The sequence below is a fragment of the Prosopis cineraria genome, unplaced genomic scaffold, assembly GCF_029017545.1.
Source record: "Prosopis cineraria cultivar Desert tree isolate PC_DT_omini unplaced genomic scaffold, ASM2901754v1 PC12, whole genome shotgun sequence".
Classification (NCBI taxonomy): domain Eukaryota; kingdom Viridiplantae; phylum Streptophyta; class Magnoliopsida; order Fabales; family Fabaceae; genus Prosopis; species Prosopis cineraria.
Window position 1 is genome coordinate 698,133 of NW_026555343.1, and position 21,866 is coordinate 719,998.

At 32.4% G+C, this 21,866-nt stretch overlaps 2 protein-coding genes across 2 annotated transcripts; both read left to right on the forward strand.

The window, feature by feature from the left end:
- The first annotated feature begins 14,873 nt into the window (after positions 1-14,873).
- LOC129289466 (uncharacterized) lies at positions 14,874-17,096 on the forward strand. Its single transcript, XM_054926232.1, has one exon. It carries the CDS (start codon positions 15,293-15,295, stop codon positions 16,814-16,816), a length of 1,524 nt encoding a protein of 507 aa, XP_054782207.1. The 5' UTR covers positions 14,874-15,292; the 3' UTR covers positions 16,817-17,096.
- Positions 17,097-18,019: 923 nt separating this feature from the next.
- On the forward strand, positions 18,020-21,561 carry LOC129288752 (probable protein phosphatase 2C 65). The gene is made up of 5 exons (XM_054925484.1): positions 18,020-18,632; positions 18,977-19,318; positions 20,017-20,134; positions 20,225-20,448; positions 20,667-21,561. Exons 1-5 carry the CDS (start codon positions 18,423-18,425, stop codon positions 21,078-21,080), a joined length of 1,308 nt encoding a protein of 435 aa, XP_054781459.1. The 5' UTR covers positions 18,020-18,422; the 3' UTR covers positions 21,081-21,561.
- Positions 21,562-21,866: the final 305 nt, after the last annotated feature.

The following is a 21,866-nucleotide window of genomic DNA, read 5'->3' on the forward strand; positions in this document are numbered from 1 at the left end:
TATATAAAAAATAAAAAATTATCTGTAAATTTATAAAATGCTTGTTTGAGTTGTTAAAATTTAAAAAGTAATTTATAAATTTTGAATGAATATTTATAAATAATAATATTTAAATTATTAAATATAAAAATATTTAATATTTTGGAAATATTTATTAAATTTTATTTTAATAAGACTTCAAGGTACTCAATGCTCAACGTTAGGATGCTCAATGCTTTCAAAAAAAGAGTCCAAAGGCAAATTGGCTATAAAGGATACGGTCATAGTCTTACATGTCATTGGTGGATTTCACACACATGTCACGTCAGTATGTAACAATAAAGTTAATGGTTCATTAATAGAGGAGTTTTTTGCTTCTAAAAAAATAATTTAGGGATAAAATTACCCCACTTAAGAGTATAGAATGCCTAATGCTCCTAAAAAATAAATACTGGGATAAAATTGGATCTTAACCTTAAAATTAAAAATATCTTTTTAATCATTTAACTTTTAACTCTATTAGTTTTACACACACAAAATTACATTAAATTTTTAAATATTAATATATTAAGTATAATTTTTTAACATAATAATGATTGACATAAAAAATAAATTTTTAAAATTAATAGTGTTAGGGTTAAATTATTGAAAATGTATTTTATAAAATTAAAAGACTAAATTAAAATTTTGTATGAAGTTAAAGCATAAAAGTATACTTAAGTCAAATTAAAATATTTCTCTTCTTTAGATACCCAGAACCCCCCCTTCCAACAAATCCACCTGTGATCTGTTAAAAAAAAAAAAAGCTAAAATCTAAACAAATTAAGCAAAATGAACAGCCAGGCCAGTGTTTACATTTGAGTTTGAGGAAAAGGTTGTCACATTTGAATTATGTAAATAATAAGTTAATTTTTCAAAAAATAGTTTCTTAATATATTGTATAATGCAAACTCAATTAAAAAGAAAAACTCATCTTATTGTGATTAATTAGCCGAGCCAAAGCGCGCAGAAGTGGTTTGTTATTTTTGTCCTGAAGTAAAAGTCCCTGAAATTAATATCTTAGCTCAAAAGCAACTCTTCGTGGCAAATTGAGTAGTGTAACTTGGGTCGCTTCAATGTTTGCATAGAGCAATATTGGATATTTCATTAAAATAAAAACAAAACAGCTTCAAAGCCTCAAAGCTCTATTTGGCCAATACTCATGACATTAGGCCACTGACCTTGTAAGCGATCACATAATTAATATAATTTAATATAAACTTTCTGGACTAAGATGAATATTTAATTACTTAGATTTGATCCTTGTGGCTTGATATTTACTTAAATAAGCCTTTTAGTTAATTTGCTGGCATACCACGATGGGCGTCTCACAATTGTCTATTATTGTTATTTCTGCGTATATAAAATTCCCAGTTAAGAATCTTAAATTTGGACACTCAATCTTTTTTTTTTTTTCCTATCTAGCTGCAAGGGTTTTTCTAGCGTGCAGTCATCAAATTTAAGCCCAGGCCTAAATTAATTAATACTTTTATGAAATCAAGGTCTACCAAATTTCGTGTGCGTGTGAACATGAACAAGCAGAGGACCCATTGATGGTGAAGAGTCAAACGAGTAAATCAATCCAATAGAAGTTGTGTGTGCATGTGTAACGGGGGGAAAAGAAAGCAAACTTGTTGATGTAATTAATTAGCGGTGCAGGCTCTTGTCGGATGCCCTGTGATGAAAATGATATTATTTTGTTGGAAAAATATAATAATTTTTTAAAATATATAAATAATATTTTAAAGTTTTTAAAGATTTTTCTGTCATAATTTATATAAATTTATTAATAATAAAAAAGTTTTTAAAAATTTAAAAGAATTATAATATTTTAAAGTATCAAATTATTATTTAAATATTTTAAAAAAATTATTGTCATTTTTTTTATTTTGTTTGGGAGAGAAGGCAACAAGAAGTAAGAATTAAGAATGAAAATATATAAATAGTGGAAGTTTCCTTTGTATCACAGATCGGCAATCGCTCTGTTCATGTCAGAATTTGCAGATTAATTGCAGAAGAGGAGGAGGAGATGCATGTGGCCGAGGTAGACCCTTCCCTTTGTTTATTGAGAGAAAGATAAAGAAGTCTTAATTAATTTAAGTTAAATTTTAAATATTAAATTTTAAAAATTTATAAATTTTTTTAATTTTATAATTATATTATGATAAATTTATAATTTATTTTTAAATTTTAACATGATTGAAGAATAAAAAAATATATTTTTTTGTTAAAATTTAAAATATAAATTATAAATTTATGATAATAAAATTGTAAAATTAAGAAATTAAGTTACATATTCTTAAAATTTAATATTTAAAATCTAATTTAAATTAATTAATTTTTTTAGAATCCCCTTATCATTCTTCCTTGTTTATTTGATCTGCTGAGATCTATGCATGCTAGCTTGCTAGCTTCTCTTTGCGCTGCTCTTTAATTTCCTGGGTTCCTCCTTTGTCTCCTCTCTCCCCTCTTTTCTAATGCTTTTTTTTTTTTTTTAAATTTTGGCCTTTTCGATTTCCCAACTATAACTCTATAAGGGAGTATTTTTGCATCCTTGCATTTCATGAATTTAATTTGCTTGCTTGCTTGCTTGCTTGCATTGCGATGTAGGGTATGCTTCCTGGCTTGGATTGTGTCCCAGTCCGAGAATTCACAGTCAGTATGGAGGCTAAGAAATTTTTGGTTCGTGACTTCATATGATTAATATTCTAGTTTCTCATTTAGGATTTATACCAAGCTAGGGAAACCATTCAGTCTAAAGCTGCACAAATAACGGATAAGGCAGAACTTTGGCCTAGCTCAAAGTTTGATATTTTTCATAAAAAAAAAATTAGATTAAACAACTCATATAATTTGATTTGGTTCAAGTTTAGATTAGAATTGAATAAGACTAAAATTGTCCTTGGGGCTAGGAAATTAGTCTCAATAGTCAAGTACCTAACTTTGTTTCTTTTTTTTTTTCCTTTTTTTATAAGAGGTAATAATTTATTTAAACCTAATAAACTTAATTAAGATGATAAAAATACTTATAATTATATAAAATTAATCAAAAAACATTAAAAGCTAATTATAATAAATTCATAATAATTTCTAACAAAAATAAAAAAAGAAACATTTTAGTTACAATCTAAAGAAATCAAATTCATAACAACATATTCAACAAACTTCAACATCTCTACACTACGAGTTTTTTTTTTTTTAGCCAAACATGATATTCCATTAAAGGAAAAAGGCACCAGAGGCCGTAAAAGGTTCAAAATAAAATTATAATTATATTGAAAATGATTATAATTATATTAAAATAATTTTATTAGACCTAACCCGATCATGTAGTCTGAAAGTTCAACCTCTTGTCTAGTCCAATCCGAAGATGGAGTACAATTTCATTAGTCTTTTTAATCCTTTAGATCAATTTTTTTTATAAGACTAATGTAACATCTTGAAATTTTAACTCCCAGGTTAATTAAGTTAATAAGAAATAATTAAATAATTTTGAGTGTAAATGAGTTTAAGGATGGATAGATATAGCTAATAGACCAATTAGTTGTGGTTATAGCTTTTGGATTAGGTTTGAGATAGAATTGGGCCACTTGGGCCCAGCTAGGGGGCAAAATATGAGTATGCTTATCAATATTATCCATCATGACATAAACTACAAGTGTCATAGTAGATGGGCAATTTCTAAATTAATGCAACTTTCTCTGTACCATGGAACATGGCAAATGGCACGAAATTTTGATAAATTTGAGGCTCGAGCTCTTGAAAAATAGAAAGAAGATATAGGAGAAACGAAGAGCATGCCACTTGTTCTTCTACAGCTTGATCTTGTAGCTACTTAGGAGTGATTTTGATCCTTTAACCTCTTATAATAAGTTTCCTAAGCTCTAACCTTCCTCTTCATCTATGACTAATTTTTGAGCTAGGGTTTATAGTGAGAAGTGGATTTTCAAATCTATAAAGCATTAGATCCAAACTCGTTAACTTAAATGGAATCAATGAAAGTTGTTTGAGCTATTTAAACCTAAGTTTGAATACTTTAAGAATCCTTGAGCTTGAGTTCAAGATTATGGATAAAAATTACATTTATTATGGTTGTTGAGAACGGTTGACAGCCATTAGTGTGGAGAAATGAGTTTAATTAGGTTAATTAGAATTAATGAAACCTAATACAGCAAATGGGTATGAGTAAATGCTTGTGATTGTGAGTTTTGAGTGTTTAAAGTGATGGAATAGAGAGTTGGAAGTGCATTTCTAATGATATTAATGGTGTTTAATATAATTAATTATAAATTAATTATTTTACACACCATTCGAGCTTAGAAATAGCTTTAGAAGTGTGTTAGCGTTGAAGGGTAAACCTTTAACTTCTCAAAGGTTTGAGATAATTAGAAGAATTCAGTTTTATTCATTTTCTTGTTGATTAATTGTAGAATTTTGTAAATATGCTCTTGAATATGGAAAATTAAATTTATATTTACTGCAATCTAGCACATGATTTTGAAAAGAATAAATGTAAGTATGGGTTTTGAAATTTATGATTGATGTGATTTAGAGAAGAATGTGATTTCAATGAGGTTATATGTTAAAGGACCTGATGATATAATAACTAATGACAATGTAAAGCTCATAATTTGAGTTAGTGTTGTTTTGTGAAAAGAATAAGTATATTTTTAATACCTCTTGAAATAAGGCATATCTGAATGAGATTGATCTGATAGGATATGTTTAAGTAATGAAATTAGGATTTTGTGGCATGAACTAATGTGCTGGAATATGTGAGATGATTATTAACTTATTATGTCATATTGAATGTTAGCAATTATTTAAGCATAGTGATATGGCTTATGGTAGGCTATATGTGTTAGCATGTTGTATTGTATGATTATGTTGGTAGGAGTTTGTCTTAAGGAGAGGAGTAATGTAAATCCATGTAGTATGGCCACCTTTTGGTAATTGAAGGCTAGCCCCATCTTACTGTTTGTTAAAGGACTTGAACCTAGCTCGTCCCTACTTGTTTTTCGAGAAGACTAGTTTAGGGATAATGACACCTTAAGGATTTAAGAATGGGGGGAAATTGTGATCCAAGAGTGAGTATAGTGACCTTTGGCCGAGTTACTCCTTACAATTGATAAGTTTGAGTAGTGCATTCACATGAAGGTACCCCATTTGATTTAATAGCTTATGATTTCAATTGGAAGTATCATAAAGTTATAAGGGAGGTGTTAATCATGTATTTCATTAGTAAATCATCACATAGTTATAAATTTTGTGATAGGATTATATCAAGCATTGTGAAAATGTGATTATACGATTGGTAGTGGAACTTGTTATTTATAATGACTTTAGTTTCTAAATGGATATATGCCACTTTGCATTTTCTACAAATAATAGACATACATGTGCATTAATTAGATATACTTTATTACTAAGTAGTTATACTCATTTCTTTATTTAATATTTTACAAGCACTAGTCTGGGTCAAGACAAATGAAAGCACCGGAGGCATAGGAACCTTGTTCTTAATTGTATGCCTCTTTATTTTGCTTTATATCTGTAATTAAGATTTGATATTATGCCAACTAGGATTTTATATTTTGATTCATGCATTTACTTGTTGAATTGATGAACTATATTTTAGGCCTAGGTCTTATGTGATGTGAATGAGTACTTTTTTAGATCAAAATACTTGTGTAAGTATAATAGTATATATGTGTATGATTGTAAATACATGTTAATGGTATATTCATAGATTTATGAAAAAGTACCTTCCCTTTATTATTTTTGAGATCAAGGGGGTTAAGTGATGAAAATGATATTTATGTGTGATATAAAAGCTATGGTGGTGTGTTGCACATGTTGTCTTGAATCTCTTAAGTGTGGTATAGGTGTCAGGTTAAGCTAGCGGCACATTGTTTGGGTTTTGGACACCTTGTTATGGATATGTGTGAAAAAGTGATTGAAATGCATACGGGTTTCTACTTTTCTTATTGGAAGCAATTTAGGAGTGAAACTTGTGCATTAGCTAATTTGTGAAAAAACTTTCAATGGATATCTAGATTGCATCGATTGGATGTCAAATGAAGAATTGGGGTACACCAAAAGTTTAGCCCTTGCACTATTAAATGATAGCATAATGCTTTCATAATCCATGCAAGGCATCGCAATGTGTGGCATGGGACAAGCTGCAACATGTTTCAGTATATTGTGGTGCACTCCTTTATTTTTCTTTCCTTCATACTTTCAACCAATTTCTAATTATTTAAGTATCAGTTGGTATCTCATGCTTCTGAAATATTTATACTCTAATTTACATTAGTTGTATTTGGCTTGGCATTGTTTTATGATTGAAACACTTGGGATCTCATCTTTATCTCTTTTATGATTTGCTTATTTAATTGCAATTAACTTGTTTTCAAATGAATTGATAATTCATTTAGGTTACTCCCATGATTACCATGGTGGATTTGGCTAAGTGACGAGGTAATAAAGGTGATCTTACAACTAGACTGAATCGGATTTGTTTGGCTTGGATCGAGTTGTATAGGACTAGTGGATTTTTTGCACAACCTTAAGTTAGCTACTCCTAATCCATACTATTTCTAGAAGAAAAATTTGACACCTTTTCCTTTTATTACAAAAGGGTTTAAAGGGTTAAAAAATGTCCAACAACTTTTTTTCCAAAAGCATTCAATATCCTTAAGTGAATAAAGGTGCAAGAATACCCATGAACTTATTTTAATGAGTGCAATAATTTTCATTTCGTTAAATTTGATTAACATCTGTTAATGTGACCGTTAAAAAAGGAAGCAAACATGATATGCAAAAATAATTATGAACTTTTTCTCTAAAAGATTCTAGTATTCTAAAGTCAATAGTGGTATATGAGTACCCATTAATTTTATAAAATAACTTTCAATCTGTGAAATTCTATTCCTAGAATATCATGATCAACTTCAAGTTGTTTTAACACATTGAGAAAGATTAGAGATGGTAATTTGGGGGTTAAGTCTAATGAATTAGCTTGAATAAGTTCAAAAAATTTTTATACTAGATTTAGGAGTTTATAAATTCTTTTTTACTCCTGAAGAAATTTGGGCTAAGCCTAATCCTAAATAGACACCCGAATACTTGAATTCTTTTTTATTATTAATAAAATAAAATAAAATTTAAATAAAAATTGAAAATATTAATTTCTTAAGATGAAAATTAAAATTGACTAAAAAAAATAAAAAGTAAGTAAAATATTTTTTACCAATTCATTCGATAGTCCAAATAAGCTTGAAAACCTAAATTGTTAGGGTTGAACTTGGCTACATGTCTTCTTTTATAAAGTTAATGGGTACACATGAATTATTATTAATTTAAAGATATCAGAAGCTCCTAAAGAAAAAGTTTCGTGATATTTTTATACCTAATGTTTGCTTCATTTTTTTTAATGGTCAATGTTAACGAACGTTAGTTAAATTTAATAGAATGAAAATAGATACATTCATTATAACAAATTTGAGGGTATTCAACTAGGTGCTCTTCAACTATATAAGACTTTATGGAATGCTTTTCACATTTCTATTTGATGCCACTGTATATTTTATAACTCAAACTTGAGACTTCAAAATAAGTTATTTCAACCCTGTTGAGGAGCTTAACCAATTGGCCTTCGATCATATTGTGATGATATTGAACCAATCAATTAAGCCACAATAAGTGAGCTGAGACAACCAGTCATGTTTCGTCCAGCTGTGACCAATCTTTTTTTCTAAGTGAAAAATAAAAAAATAGGATACATATCATATATATACATGTTGTATAATTTGTTGAGAAAGTAGAATCACTTTAAGCTAGCCCATTTAGTAAATAAAAGTGAAGTCAAAAGAAGGGTGGAGTTCAAGATTCAAACTATACATTCTAGTATATTTAAAAATAAGAGAATTACAATCAGGTCTCACACTAGAAAATTAATTACTATAAAGTTTATTGACAACTGAACTAAACTATATTAAAAACTGATTGTATTGTCAATACAATTTAGCTCAGTTGTCAATGAATCTTATAATAATTAATTTTTTTATGTGGGACTTCATTGTAATTCGCCCTTTAAAAATTTAGAAAGTAAGAATATTGGGATAACTGTAAGATCAACATCAATAATTGAACGCCTAAAATTACTATTTTCATATTATAAATAACAAATTAGCTTCACACCCTTGTGTGGAAAATGATATAAAGTTTATGTTAGAATTAATTAATTTGTTCATGTATTTCTAATACTAACATACTTCCTCTAGTCCTATTTGTAAATTGTTTTTAGGATGTTTCAATGGAACTAAGAAAAATATTAAATTTCATTAACTTTGTCTTAACATTTAACAAGTTTTCACCTTTATTCCTAATAAATATTTTTAAATCTCATTATTAGTATTTTTATTTAAAGCATTTAATAAAAACAAAAATGTAAAGAGGAGTATTGAAAATTAATAAATGCCCTATAAATATGATCAATTTTTTTCTTATCTCTCTACCCTATAAATAGGATTAAAGGAGTACATTATTACAACAATTGTCTTTCAAAACACGTCTTTCAAAGTGCTTACCTAAAAAAGCACTACTAAAAAGAAAGGCAGAATCTATCAAAGCACTTTTATTACAAAGCACTCTAGTAAAGAAATATTTAGGAGTGCTCATTTAAAAGAGTTCTCCTAAATATGAAATAAAAAAATTTAAAAAAGAATACACTACTATAAGAACACTCTTTAAAAGGGTGCTCCTAAAGATCAAATAAAAAAATTCAACCTTTAGAGCGCTCTTAAATGTAAACCCTTTTGGAGCTTTCCAAAAGGAGTAATCTTTATCAACGCTCAAATATTGAACGCTCCTAAAGATGAAATTAAAAAAAAATAAAAAAATACCAGCCTTTTAGGAGTGCTTTTTCGAAAGAGCTCTCTCAATCCATGAATGCAAACTCATCGATTTGTCAAAGATATTGCCACAATTGCCTAAAGCTAGTTAAAGTCACCAATTTGTCAAAAGAACATAACAATACAGTTGATTTGTCTCCTTACTATCGTCTAGATATTAAGGCTGCTACTGTACTTCTTCAAGAAATCGCCTAATAATCTTGTTACCTTAGGTTATTGAAACATGTCATCTTCCTACACGGCCATCGCATGCTACACTCCAATTTTTTTAAAATAAATAATTATATATAAATATTAGGGTTAAGGTTCATTTTTGTCCTTAATATTTTCCTTGAGGAGTACCCAGTACTCTAAGGTATTTCGTGTAGCATTTTTGCCCTCAATGTAATTAATTCAGTGCATCCATTACCCTAACATTAAATCTCAGATGTTGACCGTTTGGATTGCTTAGTTAGACTAAATCTTCAAACGTTACCCTAACTAAATCTTCAGACATTAAGTCTTCTCCCTCTTTCTCTTGTAAAGGCATCCTCCTCTGTCGTGTTAAAGCTGTCGGCATCTTTACCTCCTGTGAACTCAAACCTTTATAGATTTCTTAAGTTCAGACTTTATAATGGCATCAATAAGATCTACTGCATCTTTTAGCCCAACCACCTCTCCTTTACTTGCGATGCTACCTTAGTTGTCACCTTCATGGTTGCCTTCATTGATTTACAGAGGAGTTTAATAATGGCCGTCCCACTACCCAGATAGATTTATATAAGGGAGTTTGAGTTTACACCTTCAATACTACTGAAGAAGTTGCTAGACCTACAACTAAGCCACTAAGCACATTTATGGCGACAAAGCCAAAATCAACTTCCCGATGGCTCCTCCTTTTATGGCTCTTATAAAACGGCCCAGAAGAAGCAGTGCATCGTCATCCCTGAGCTAAGCCTCCCTAGCTACAATGACGTCGTTCAACTCAACTAACAAATCTCAAGCATTAAATCCTTCTTGGGTCTGGACGATAATGATAACAAACTACTACTGATGTTTCACAGTCGATTGGTGGTAGAGGCATGCTGACTAAATGGGACCCCATAGACAATCTTTAGATGCTGAATGATGTCATTGTGTATGACCTAAACCATAAAAGTTGATACTAGAGGGATCACAGCTAAGAGAGAGTTCCTAAGAGTGATTATTAATTAAGTAATAGTAGTAAGCTTGAAGAAAACTTGAAATAGCTCAATGACAATATGTATGTATGAAACTACATCTTTTATGCATGTGGCTTTATCATTGGTGAACTCATATTGCAAGCAATCGAATGCTTAGCTTGGCGTATTAAAGAGGGCATGTAGGATGTTGTTGGTGTTTTTAGTGTGTTAAAGAGGGTGTTTCTATGAGATTTTCTGCATTTTCTATTTCTAAGGAGAGAGAGTTGTTATTTTCCCAATTTTTGACCTACTGTGTAGATGCAACTATATGCCACCTAAACATGTATATGGGTCTTACACTACCTAATTATAGGATGTTTGGTTTCTCTTAACGTTAGGGTGGCAGGTGCACCAAATTAATTACATTAGGAACAAAAATGCTATGTGAAATACCTTAAGGTGCTGGGTACTCCTCAGAGAAAACATTAGGGACAAAAATACACATTAACCCAAAATATTATATAATATATGTAATATATATACATATACATACATATATATATATATATATATATATTCTTTCATTTTAGGTACTTTCATCATATTTTTTTAGTGTCAAGCTCAATGATGAAATTTTCATTTATTAGCCCTCACAACATAAGTACCTATAGTGTTGATTATCATTCTCAAAAAATTACCAATGCATTTAAGGATAAAGGTAAAAGAAACATGTTATTTTTAGCTCATTACAATATGAGGTGAGTTGTTATTGTTATTTATCTTTAAATCTATTGACATTTGAGTTAATAAAATATTTAATTTTTCAAGCAATACTGGGTTCTTGTTTTTGTCAATCCATTTCTCCTTACGATTTATTAGCTTAACTTATTAAAAGATAGTGACTTTAAGAATTATAAATCTATGAGGATATTATTTAATTAGTAAGTTTTCTATTCTATATTCTTTATATATGTCTATTATAACAATTAGAGTAAGAATTTTCAGTTGGCATGCTTAATTCTTATTGGGCCATAGCATGTTACCGAAGTGATGAATGTCTCTCTCTAAATACTGAAAAGCTTGATCTTGTTGAGTTTTATGCATAGAAAAGAATAAAAGTTTGTATTGTTTGCTTAATAAAACAAGTTGGTATAGATCTAAAAGATTATTTGATTGATATTTTAAATTTGTTATTCTGAATATATTGTTTTGGATTGATGTATAATTTTAAAAAAACATTTTAAAACGTCTAAGTTATAGTGGTGACTTTGCTGGATTTTATCTAGCAAGTGAGAATTATATATATAATTTCATGTCTAAAGTGTTTGTAATTAAGTTAAAATTTGTTTCTATCATATTTTGATAATGATATCTTTATCATTTTATAGGTACCTACACAGATACAATGTTAGGAGTGTGAATACTATGTAATAAAGTTTATGAGAGAAATAATCACACAACAAAAGTTAATCATTCTTGAAAATGTAAGCCAAATGCTTTAAGATTAAATTAACATAATGTTAGTTACTGATATGTTGCTTTCATTTCTCATGTAATATTTTGTTGGAGTAAGATCCTTGCATTTTACTATGGAGCAAATAGAATTTGTAATTGAAGAGTGGTCAAAATACATAATTGATTGTTTGTAATAGGTAACTAGCTTTTAATGTTACAAAAAATACCAATAACTTTATTTGTTAGACTAACAAGAGATTAGACAAGTTAGAAAATTGAAGTAATTTTATTTTCAAATTCTTTCATTGCATGCACAAATTTTTATGTTCAATAATGTTGTTTCTGGATTTATTTTTAATATTGCAATTAGTCATTTGTAAAAGATTAAAAAAGTTTAAAAATTTTTAAAAATAACAAAATAGATATTTTAAGCGCTCCCATTGAGAGGAGCATAGTAGAGCACTCCCTTAAGCTAACATGCGCAAGCGCTCTTTATCTAAGCGTTCTGATATGTTGAGGCTTATGGGGGAGCTCAAATGTGGAGCACTCCCATAGGTTTCACTATTAAAAAAATTTAAATTAGTGAAAAAATTTAATAAAAGATTGTCTTTTTTTTAAAATATTAAATTAATAAAAAAATTAATGAGAAGTATTAATTTCATAACTTGATTTAAAATTAATAAAAAAATAATAAAAAACTGTTAATCTCTTCTCAATGAGAACGCTTTTTTAAATAAGAGCCTTTATACTCATCTATGTGAGAAAGCTTTTCTAAAAAGGCACTCTCATATCTCTATATATATAAGATCATTTTAAAAAGTGCTTCTTTATACATGAGGGTGTTCAACGGGGGAGCACTTCCAAGATGCTTTTGCAGGCAAAAATAAACACTTTTGCAAGGTTTTTTTTTTTTTTTATTGTAATGATACATCAAGTAGTTCAAAAGTTTTCCGTTCTTGGTTTTTTTTTTTTGTTTTTGTTTTTTGGTTTTGGGTACATTTCGTGGTGCATGCGAATAGTTAATAAAAGGACAGGGCTTACGATATATTTCCAAAGATTTGACCAACATATAATATCATAATAAGAACAAAACGGAGAATCATGATGGTACAGGCCAACCTCTCTATCAACTTCCATTCAATGTATGATTTTAATATTCCCCTCCATTTCTTGGCGGGCATTTGTAATATAATTTCTAATCTTTACCCTTCGTCAGTGACTCTGAGCTTCAGTTGTCTGTACACGCTCATTTCTTTATGTAGAGGAATATTTGTGACTTTTAGATATGAAAGAGAGCCCAGATTAATGTCAAGTGGTTTTCTTATTTTTTGTTTAATTAACTAACATTGGATTGATTACCGTTCCACGTAAAAGTCAGTTAAAATATTTATTTTTAAAAAATTTCCATATTTTTTTAATTGTGATCTTGAATATAATAAATATAATATTTAACTTATTCAAAACATAATCATTTTAATTATTTAATAAAATAAGGATGTAATTAAAAATATATATAACACCAACAAAATCTCTTATATTTTAGATTAATATCAAGGTAAGGTATAAAATTTTAAAACTGAAACAACCGAATGGGGACGAGATCGTTGGGTGAGGAGGAGATAGCACCGTTTGGCGGACTAGAGTTTGAAATAACCAAAAGTTTGAAATAACCAAAGGCCAAAGAGTATTGGACTTAAAAGCTCTATTTAAATAAGGGTTTAGATTTTAAAAATAAATTTTTTTAAAATAATTGGGTTTAAAAATTTTACCCTGATAAGCCCTGTAAAAAAAGGTTTGGGCTTGGGCAGTCCTTCAAATTCTATTATTTTATTATTTTTTTTTTGGTGGAACACGTGTTTGAAGCCAATGACCTACTCACTTAATCCTACATGTATTATATTATTATTAATTTTAATTTATTTTAAAATTAATTTAATATGATTTAATAAATATAAGTGTATAGTATAAAATTTATGATATTTTTTATTTTTTTATAATTATTATGTTTGTGTATTTATAAAAAAATAAACTATTTTTAATTAAGATTTAAATTTTATTACTAGACTTTTAAATATGTGTTGTTTAATTTTTAAAAAATTATGAGAATTTTAATTTTTTTAATTTTAAAATATTTTAATTAATTTATAATATTTAATTTTATTTTAATTTTTTTATTTTAAAAAAAAACTTCAAGGCTAACCCTGAGCGTTTTATATAAAGATCGAATTTAAAAAATAAAATTTTAAAATTAAATTTTAAGGTTCAAGCCTTCAAAGGACAAACTCATAATAATCAAGTCCTTACAAGTCAAATCCGCTCGTATTCTTAACTTTAAGTGGGACCAACGAAAGAGATAAACCACAAAAGGGTGTCACAGGGATTTGCCAAATAAAAGTATTGTGTACAACATAGAATACCGAGCAGGAGGAGGGCCCACCGGAAGAACGCCTCTGTTAGCGTGCCCTTGGCCCGTGACGCCTCCGAAGTCCTATCCAATACCTCACATGCATTGCATTGACCCTTTTACCGAGTCTCGAGAGGAATTCTCTCTGTCTTCTCAGTCTCTCTCATCACCCGTCTCCCTAACTTCTTTTCATTTTTTTTTCTTTCATTTTCTTTTCACTTTTCATTAGAATTATTAAATTTATTTTTAAATTATTAAAATTTAATATTTCATAAAATTATTATTATATTTATTTTTTATAAAATTTTATATTTTAATAATAATTTTATAAAATATTAAATTTTAACCGTTTGAAAATAAATTTAATAGCTGAAATAAAAAGTGAAGAAAAAATTAAAAAAAAATAGAGAGAAGTTAGGTCGTTTAATTTACCGCTAAACAGTGTCGTTCTCTGGTGGTCCTTTTACTACTCAACTAGAAGGTGACGGTTATACTAGGCGCGGGAATCCTAGGTGGACGTTCACTTCCAAATAACGGTTCTCATGCACTGATGCCCTTTTCTCTACCTTCTATCTCCTGCTTCCCTCTCTTTTCCCTTGGGTGCTTCTTCCTCCATCCTCTCCCTTTCTTTTTTATTATACATACTCCTCCTATCAAAAAAAAAAAAATATATATATATATATATATAAGAAACTTTTTAATGATTAAATAGTAAAAAATAAAAAATATCTTTAATATTTTAAGATATAATCATTATATTTTTTATGCAAGGTGCTCATAATAAATAAATTATTTTATATTTATTTTAAAATAAAATGTTAAATAAAAGTAAATATAAAAAGAAAACATGAGACAAGTTTATGTTGAAAATGCCTTCCTAACGGAGGAGTACGTATAAAGTAACATGCAGTAGCATCCTGGATCTGGCTTCCCGGGAGATCCGCTTCCTGTGTACGTGTCATCGGCTTTTCCGGCCTCCACGCTTCACTACCGCGTTTCGTCTTCATAGCTCCATCTCTCTATATTCTCCCCCAGGCCACAGAACGCACTAATATCCATTTCCACCCCAACCTCACTCACGCTCTCTCTTTCATAGATATACACAGCCCTCTCTGCTTCGTTTTCTCTCTTCTCAAACATGTCTTCCCGTTTTGCCACTCCCTTCCCTCCCTTCTTCCCGCTGTCCGCCGTTCCTTCCTCCGCCAGATCATGTCTCCTCGGAGCCAACCATACCTCCGCTCGTTTCTGCTCTCGATAAGCCCCCGCGCATCCCTGCTCCATCTTTTCAAATCCTCACTTCCTTTGTCTCTCGTTAAAGTTTGTTTCTATTTTGCCTGAAAAGTGCACCGTCAGCTGCCATGGAGCCTGCCGCAGGCAAGCAGGGTTCTCTCCGCAATGTTCTGGTTCGGTTGCTTCTCTTCGGCGTCTTCCTCATGCTCCTAAGATTCGCTTACGTCATCGCCATAGCTGGCGAGTCTTGCAATGTCGGTGCCTTCTGTTTCTTTTCTACCTCGGACTCGGAGAGTGTCAGTGTTTTGGTCTCCGGTTCCGGTCACGGAGCCTTCAGTGCTCGGGCTGCTTCGTCCGACTACACCTTTCGATCCTCGGCTTGGCCGGAGCTATATAAAAGCAACGAATGGAGCGAGGGCGTTCAATTCTACTCTTCTGTGTTTCAAGATCTGATTGCCGAGGGCTACATTACGCCGGAGTCCAAATCGTTGTGCGTGGAGACGTCAACAGGAAGCGACGTCTTTGCATTGAAGGAGAATGGCATTATGGATTCCATTGGAATCTCGAAGAAAGCCGGGGAGGCTCGTCGGTTTCCTCTAGGAGATAATATGTTTGACTTCGTCTTCTCCGGCCAAGGCGGGCTCGACAAATCGGCACGGCCATTGGAATTTGCCTCTGAGATTGCTCGGACGCTTAAACCCAAAGGATTTGTGGTGTTCCATGTAAAGGCAAACGATACTTACAGTTTCAATTCGTTCATGGATTTGTTTAACTGTTGCATGGTAGTGAAATCGCGTGACATAGACGGGTTTGATTCTTCAATGCCTTATATACGAGAAATCGTTCTTAGGAAAGAGGGGGATGGAATTATTGGTCATGAAACCGAGAAGCAGAATTCCGAACGCAATTGCTCTGCTTTAGGGTATAAACAAGAATTGGTAGCAAAAGCTGAGCCTCTGATTGCTGAGGAGCCACTGAAACCTTGGATAACATTGAAGAGAAACATAAAGAACATCAAATACCTTACATCGATGGTTGACATCAGCTTTAAGAATAGGTATGTTTATGTAGATGTTGGGGCTCGAAGCTACGGTTCTAGTATAGGAAGTTGGTTCAGGAAACAGTATCCGAAACAGAACAAGACCTTCCATGTGTATGCAATTGAAGCTGATAAGACGTTTCATCAAGAATACGGGTTGAAAAAGGGAATAACGTTGTTACCTTATGCAGCTTGGGTGAAGAATGGGACCTTAACCTTTGAAATTCACAGGGACCCTGGTAAGCAAGCGGAAACTACAGTTAGAGGAATGGGTAGGATTCAACCTCTGCACTTTGCCGGTGAGTTTGATGGTGAAGTGGAGAAGATCCAAGGGTTTGATTTTGCGGAATGGCTGAAGAACACAGTCTCAAATAATGATTTTGTTGTGATGAAAATGGATGTGGAAGGGGTTGAGTTTGATCTGATTCCGAGGTTATTTGAAACTGGAGCTATTTGTTTGGTAGATGAGATTTTTCTGGAATGCCATTACAATAGGTGGCAGAGATGTTGCCCTGGGCAGAGGAGTTCCAAGTACGAGAAAACATATGAACAGTGCCTGGCACTGTTCTATTCTCTTAGACGAAGGGGAGTTCTGGTTCATCAATGGTGGTGAAAATATGAAATCCTTGCACACATTCGGATGTTCTGCACAACATGTTTATTTCCTTTTACCTTCCACGCGTTTCTTCAGATATTTTCGCTTTTAAACCCACCACTTTACCCATACGGAAGAGTCATTTGCGTTTCAGTTTTCCTTTCGTTATATTTCTACAAGTGCAATCGATGGAATTGTAATTGTTGTATGAGTCTCTTCTGATTACCAAAGTTGCTGTTGTTTGTTTGTTATTGTCATTGTTCTTGTGGTCGTTAATGCCATGAATATAATGTTTTTGAAAAATGACCCATATAATCAGGAAAAGATGCTTCATTTCCTTTTAGTATAGCCAAGGCAAACCTTTCTTCTTGAAGAACAGCGCAAGTCATTTTTTAATTGTAAACTGGAGCGGTGTTGTATTTATATAAATCGAAATGAGTCATGCTGTGACTCGAAAACAACTAAATATTATAACTCTATATGCATCTTTAATCTTGATATCGACGATTTTTAGAAGTTGGCATTTCATCTGGGCAGGTATGGGACCTATTTGCTTGTGGATCATGGTAATATAGGATGGTTTTGCAGGGCAAAGAAGAGTGAACTCATGTCAGTCGTGTCCTTTTCTTGTAGTGGGAAGGCCGTGGAATTGCCGCTAATCATTTTTGCTGATGTATAGATCAGAAACTTGTCATTTTCCACCAAGATATTATAATGACCTGATATACTCAACATTCTCTTTTCTGATTCCGAAAATAATCGAACCCATCTCTAAAAAATAGATGATAAAAATTAAAGTTATGGAGGATTACACTTTCTAGTTCACGTGATACTTGGTAAGTAGACATCAACTATTTCAAACACCTGATAACTTACATGTAATAAAAATTAAGAGTAAATAACGAAGGCTTTTTTATTTTTATATAAAATTATACAATTATGATATTTTTAAAATCTTAAAATTACATAAAATTCAACAAAAGTATGCAATCTACTCATATGTAATGAATTACATAAACATAATTTATTTTTAAGATACTTTATGACTTACTGTTGTGGTAAAATCAAAATCTAATTTGATGGGTGTTAATTTGTTATTGACCCCCCCCCCCGGTTTTTTTTTCCAAAAGAGAGTAAACATCGAGGAATGAATAAAAATTCATTTAGGGTGGTAGCATAGTAAGTTCAGTGCAGCCACAGACGCCTATCAGTTTTTCTTCCAACATTTTTGGGCTCGAAAGAATCCTTTTTTAGACATTTTTCGTCCTTCGGCTCTTAATTTTGTAATTTTATTTTTCTTTTTTAAGAAATCCAGTCAAGACGGCCACCGCGAATTCAGAGAGCAAACACCCTGCGGAATCTCATGCCACAATATCCCAATTTCGAGGTTATCTCAACATGACATCTTCTTCTGCGCAGTCATTGCATATATTTCTAGCCATGTCTACCGATTTTCGAGCCTTTTATCAGTTTTTCGCTGCCACCTTCCCCAACACCCTCTTAATCCATTCGAGCTTTTCCGGTTTCGAGCCCTCCTCCATTCTCTCGAGAAACTTTCTGGGCTCCGACTGCCCTTTCGTCGTGCCCCCTTGGTTTTGGAATTACCATCGTTGGGCCTTTCGATATGGGAGGTTGTTGCAGTTGCGAGATTTCGTGTGGAGGCAAGGTGATTAGGCACATGGATGATAGAGAATATGGTCGCCCAGAGCGCGAAGATATTGCTTATGGAGATTCCGAAGCTCGAATAAGATTAAGAGGTTCCTCTAAGTTTGTATCAATGTATTGTCAACAAGGAAGTAAGGGGATTAACCAAGATGCTTTAACAGTTTGGGAGGTAAAAATTCTCTTTTTAAATGCTTGATCACATTCTCGTTGGATATGTTTTGATGAGGGAGAAGATGGAGGGGAAGGAAGATGAAAGGAATGTTTAATTAAATTTCAAACCTCTCTTGTTTACGAGTTATTGATAGAGAAGGAGGTATAATGAAAGTATTTCAGTCAACCTTCCAATGTCTTGCAAAGTTTTCTCTTTAATATTCTTTAAGTATTTGAATTTGGGGAATTGAAGAGGAGAAACTTTTCCCTCATTTATGTTTTGCTTCGTCTCTTTCCCTCTCTTTCTCCTTCCAGCTCTCAAATATGCCATTAGGATTAACGTTCTGTAAGATATATAATCAGGGCTTTTCCGGTGAAAAAGACACGATCTTCTGTGGTGTGTTTGATGGTCATGGTCCATTGGGACACAAGGTTTCCCAATATATACGTGACAACCTTCCAGCAAAGCTCGCTGAATCGATCAAAATGTCCCAACAGAAGAAGGTCAGCAAACTCTGGGATCCTTATCCTCGAGATAGAAGCAGCCATGTAAATGTGTCTGGTCAAAATGACCAAAACATGTCCCTTGCTTCATGGGAGCGCAGCCTTGTCAAGTCTTTCAATGAGATGGATGAAGATGTTGCTCGAGACATTAACACTGACAGCTTTTCCAGCGGTACCACTGCTGTAACTGTAATTCAACAGGTATAATTAGAGTTTACGATTGCAATATCACGATAGTGGTAGAAGACAGACGCTAACATGAGACAAGCCCCACAATATTAAATGTCTGCTGCAACTTTTTGTGTATGCTTTCTATATCCTCATACAAACAGCACTGTAGAATAAATTTAGAAAACATTAATTTTAAGAGGGACCTGCTAATTGCACAATTGTGATAAAATGTAGAGAGAATGCACCAAAAGTTGCTGCTTGCGTTCAAATTCCCACAAAACCATGTTTGACACATAAAAATACACAATTCACGACAGGTATGTGGAAATGTTGGCCTCCACATTAAATGATTGGAAGCTGGTCATCTCTACATGAGGAGTTCTGACAAAAAAGTCCCTACTTCAAGAAACAGAGTTTAGGGACATTTATGTCATTTTCATCGTAAATACGTGGTAAATGCAGGGGTGTTTAGGTTCTTTTCCCAAAATAAAGTAATTGCTTGAGAATTTATTTGGTTGAATGACTTCCACGAAACAGTGGGGACTTTTTTCCCTGAAGGAACCCATGTAGACATGGCTAACCTAGCCTCTTCATAACTAGTATGGAGGTTAGCATTGTCTATTTAGATATTTAATGATAGATAGAAAGATATGTATATCCTTTCTTTTCTTTTCTTTTTTTTTTGATAAGCATGTGACTTTTCTGCATGTCAATTCCTCAAATTTCAGGGTGACCAGCTGATAATTGCAAATTTGGGAGATTCTCGTGCAGTTCTTTGCACGAGAGGAGATAATGATGAACTTAATCCGGTTCAACTCACTGTGGACTTGAAACCTGATATTCCAAGTGGGTGTTGACTGTTAATGACGTCAATTCGCATGTCTCATGAGGCTTTCAAGCCTGTGTCTAACTGGCTATTATTGTGTCACTGATCAGGCGAAGCTATGAGAATCCAAAACTGTGAAGGCAGAGTTTTTTCTGCAGCAGAAGAATCACAAGTATACAGAATATACATGCCTGAAGAGGACTGTCCTGGACTCGCCATGTCAAGGGCCTTTGGAGATTTCTGCCTTAAAGATTATGGCCTCATCTCAGTTCCTGACGTCTTCTATAGAAAAATAACCAAGCTGGATGAATTTGTAGTGTTGGCAACTGATGGGGTAAGTGTGTCATAACCTCAACATCCTATTCTTGATGCTTAGAACATTAATTACTGAGCAAATGTCAATATCATCATCAATATCGATATAAAATATCAAAAGTGATGGGAGTCACACTATTCATAAGTTGTGAACAATGCAATTCATCCTAAACTCCATAAAAATAGATGGGTCAACTCTGATTTGATCTAACAGTATAAGCAAATGATTTTTTCCAGGTTTGGGATGTGCTATCTAACGCTGAAGTGATAAGCATAGTTGCTTCAGCGCCAAGGTCTATGGCAGCAAAAATGTTAGTAAGGCATGCTGTTTCGGTCTGGAGATACAAGCATCCCAATGCCAAGATCGATGATTGTACAGTGATATGCTTGTTCCTGCATGAACAGCCTACTTTACCCGATTCTCCATCTGCTAGGAGCAACATACGTCAAGGGAAGAACCTTAGAAATGAAGGTACTGAAAGTTTGGTAGATGATGACAAGAGTTCTGTAATAACATTAGGGCAGGAATTGGATGGTCGTGGAAGATTGTCTAGAGCCAACTCTGTATCATATTCAAAATACCCACGACTCTCTACGGTTGTGAGTAGAAAATCTTCTCAGTGCGTTGATGGGGTCGTTGAAGTTCAGTAGCCCTGCATTTCAAATTCAGTTATGCAAATAAGACTATTGTTACAAGGTGGAAGAGAACATGTTGGGGTTGGAGATTGAGGCTCCACTTTATAATTCCACATGAAATAGTGGATTAAATCAGGCAAAAGCGCGCATAGATGTAATAATCGTTGTCTCCTCAAAACACTTCCAGGGGGCACCATAACGGCAAGACCTGAACATAGAAAAAAGAAAGGGAAAATGGAGGAAGGCATTTTGTAACAGCTGCATCTGTACAGAAACATAATGGCAGTCGTAAAGAGTAAGACTTGTGTCATATTGATCACAAAAAGATGAAAAACTAAAACATCATCGATGACCAATTAGGTTATATATTTGGTAAATATTTTTCTTTTTAATCATAAGGATCAACTTAGGTTTGCAATAGCATCGATAAAAATTGATTTCAATGGCTACATGATTTAAAAAAAAAAAAAGCTCATAGCGCATTGCATTGACAAAATATTCTACAAGTTCAATCGTTTGAGTTATGGACAATGGCATGACATTTGCAAAATTTTGCTTAAATTGATTGAGACTTGTGCCATGTTGACTCTCTTTCTTAAATTGATTTTTTGGACGATTATCGTGCTTGAGATAACTTGGCTATTTTTCGCATTTTCTTAGGAATGCACTTCTGATAATTCCCTTCTGTTCAAACAATTTCCTTACAGAACAGGTGACATACTTGAGTTAAACTGTAAAACTCCAAAAGCTTAGTGTGGAATTCCAAGGTTCAGCTTCAGCCCCATAAATTTTTAAGGGTTT

Bases quoted from the DNA above. Each gene is read 5' to 3' on its own strand.
- LOC129289466 (XM_054926232.1), top strand. From the start codon at position 15,293: ATGGAGCCTGCCGCAGGCAAGCAGGGTTCTCTCCGCAATGTTCTGGTT.
- LOC129288752 (XM_054925484.1), top strand. From the start codon at position 18,423: ATGGGAGGTTGTTGCAGTTGCGAGATTTCGTGTGGAGGCAAGGTGATT. The intron at 19,319-20,016 runs GTATAATTAGAG...CTCAAATTTCAG, and splicing joins CTGTAACTGTAATTCAACAG to GGTGACCAGCTGATAATTGC. The intron at 20,135-20,224 runs GTGGGTGTTGAC...GTCACTGATCAG, and splicing joins CTTGAAACCTGATATTCCAA to GCGAAGCTATGAGAATCCAA.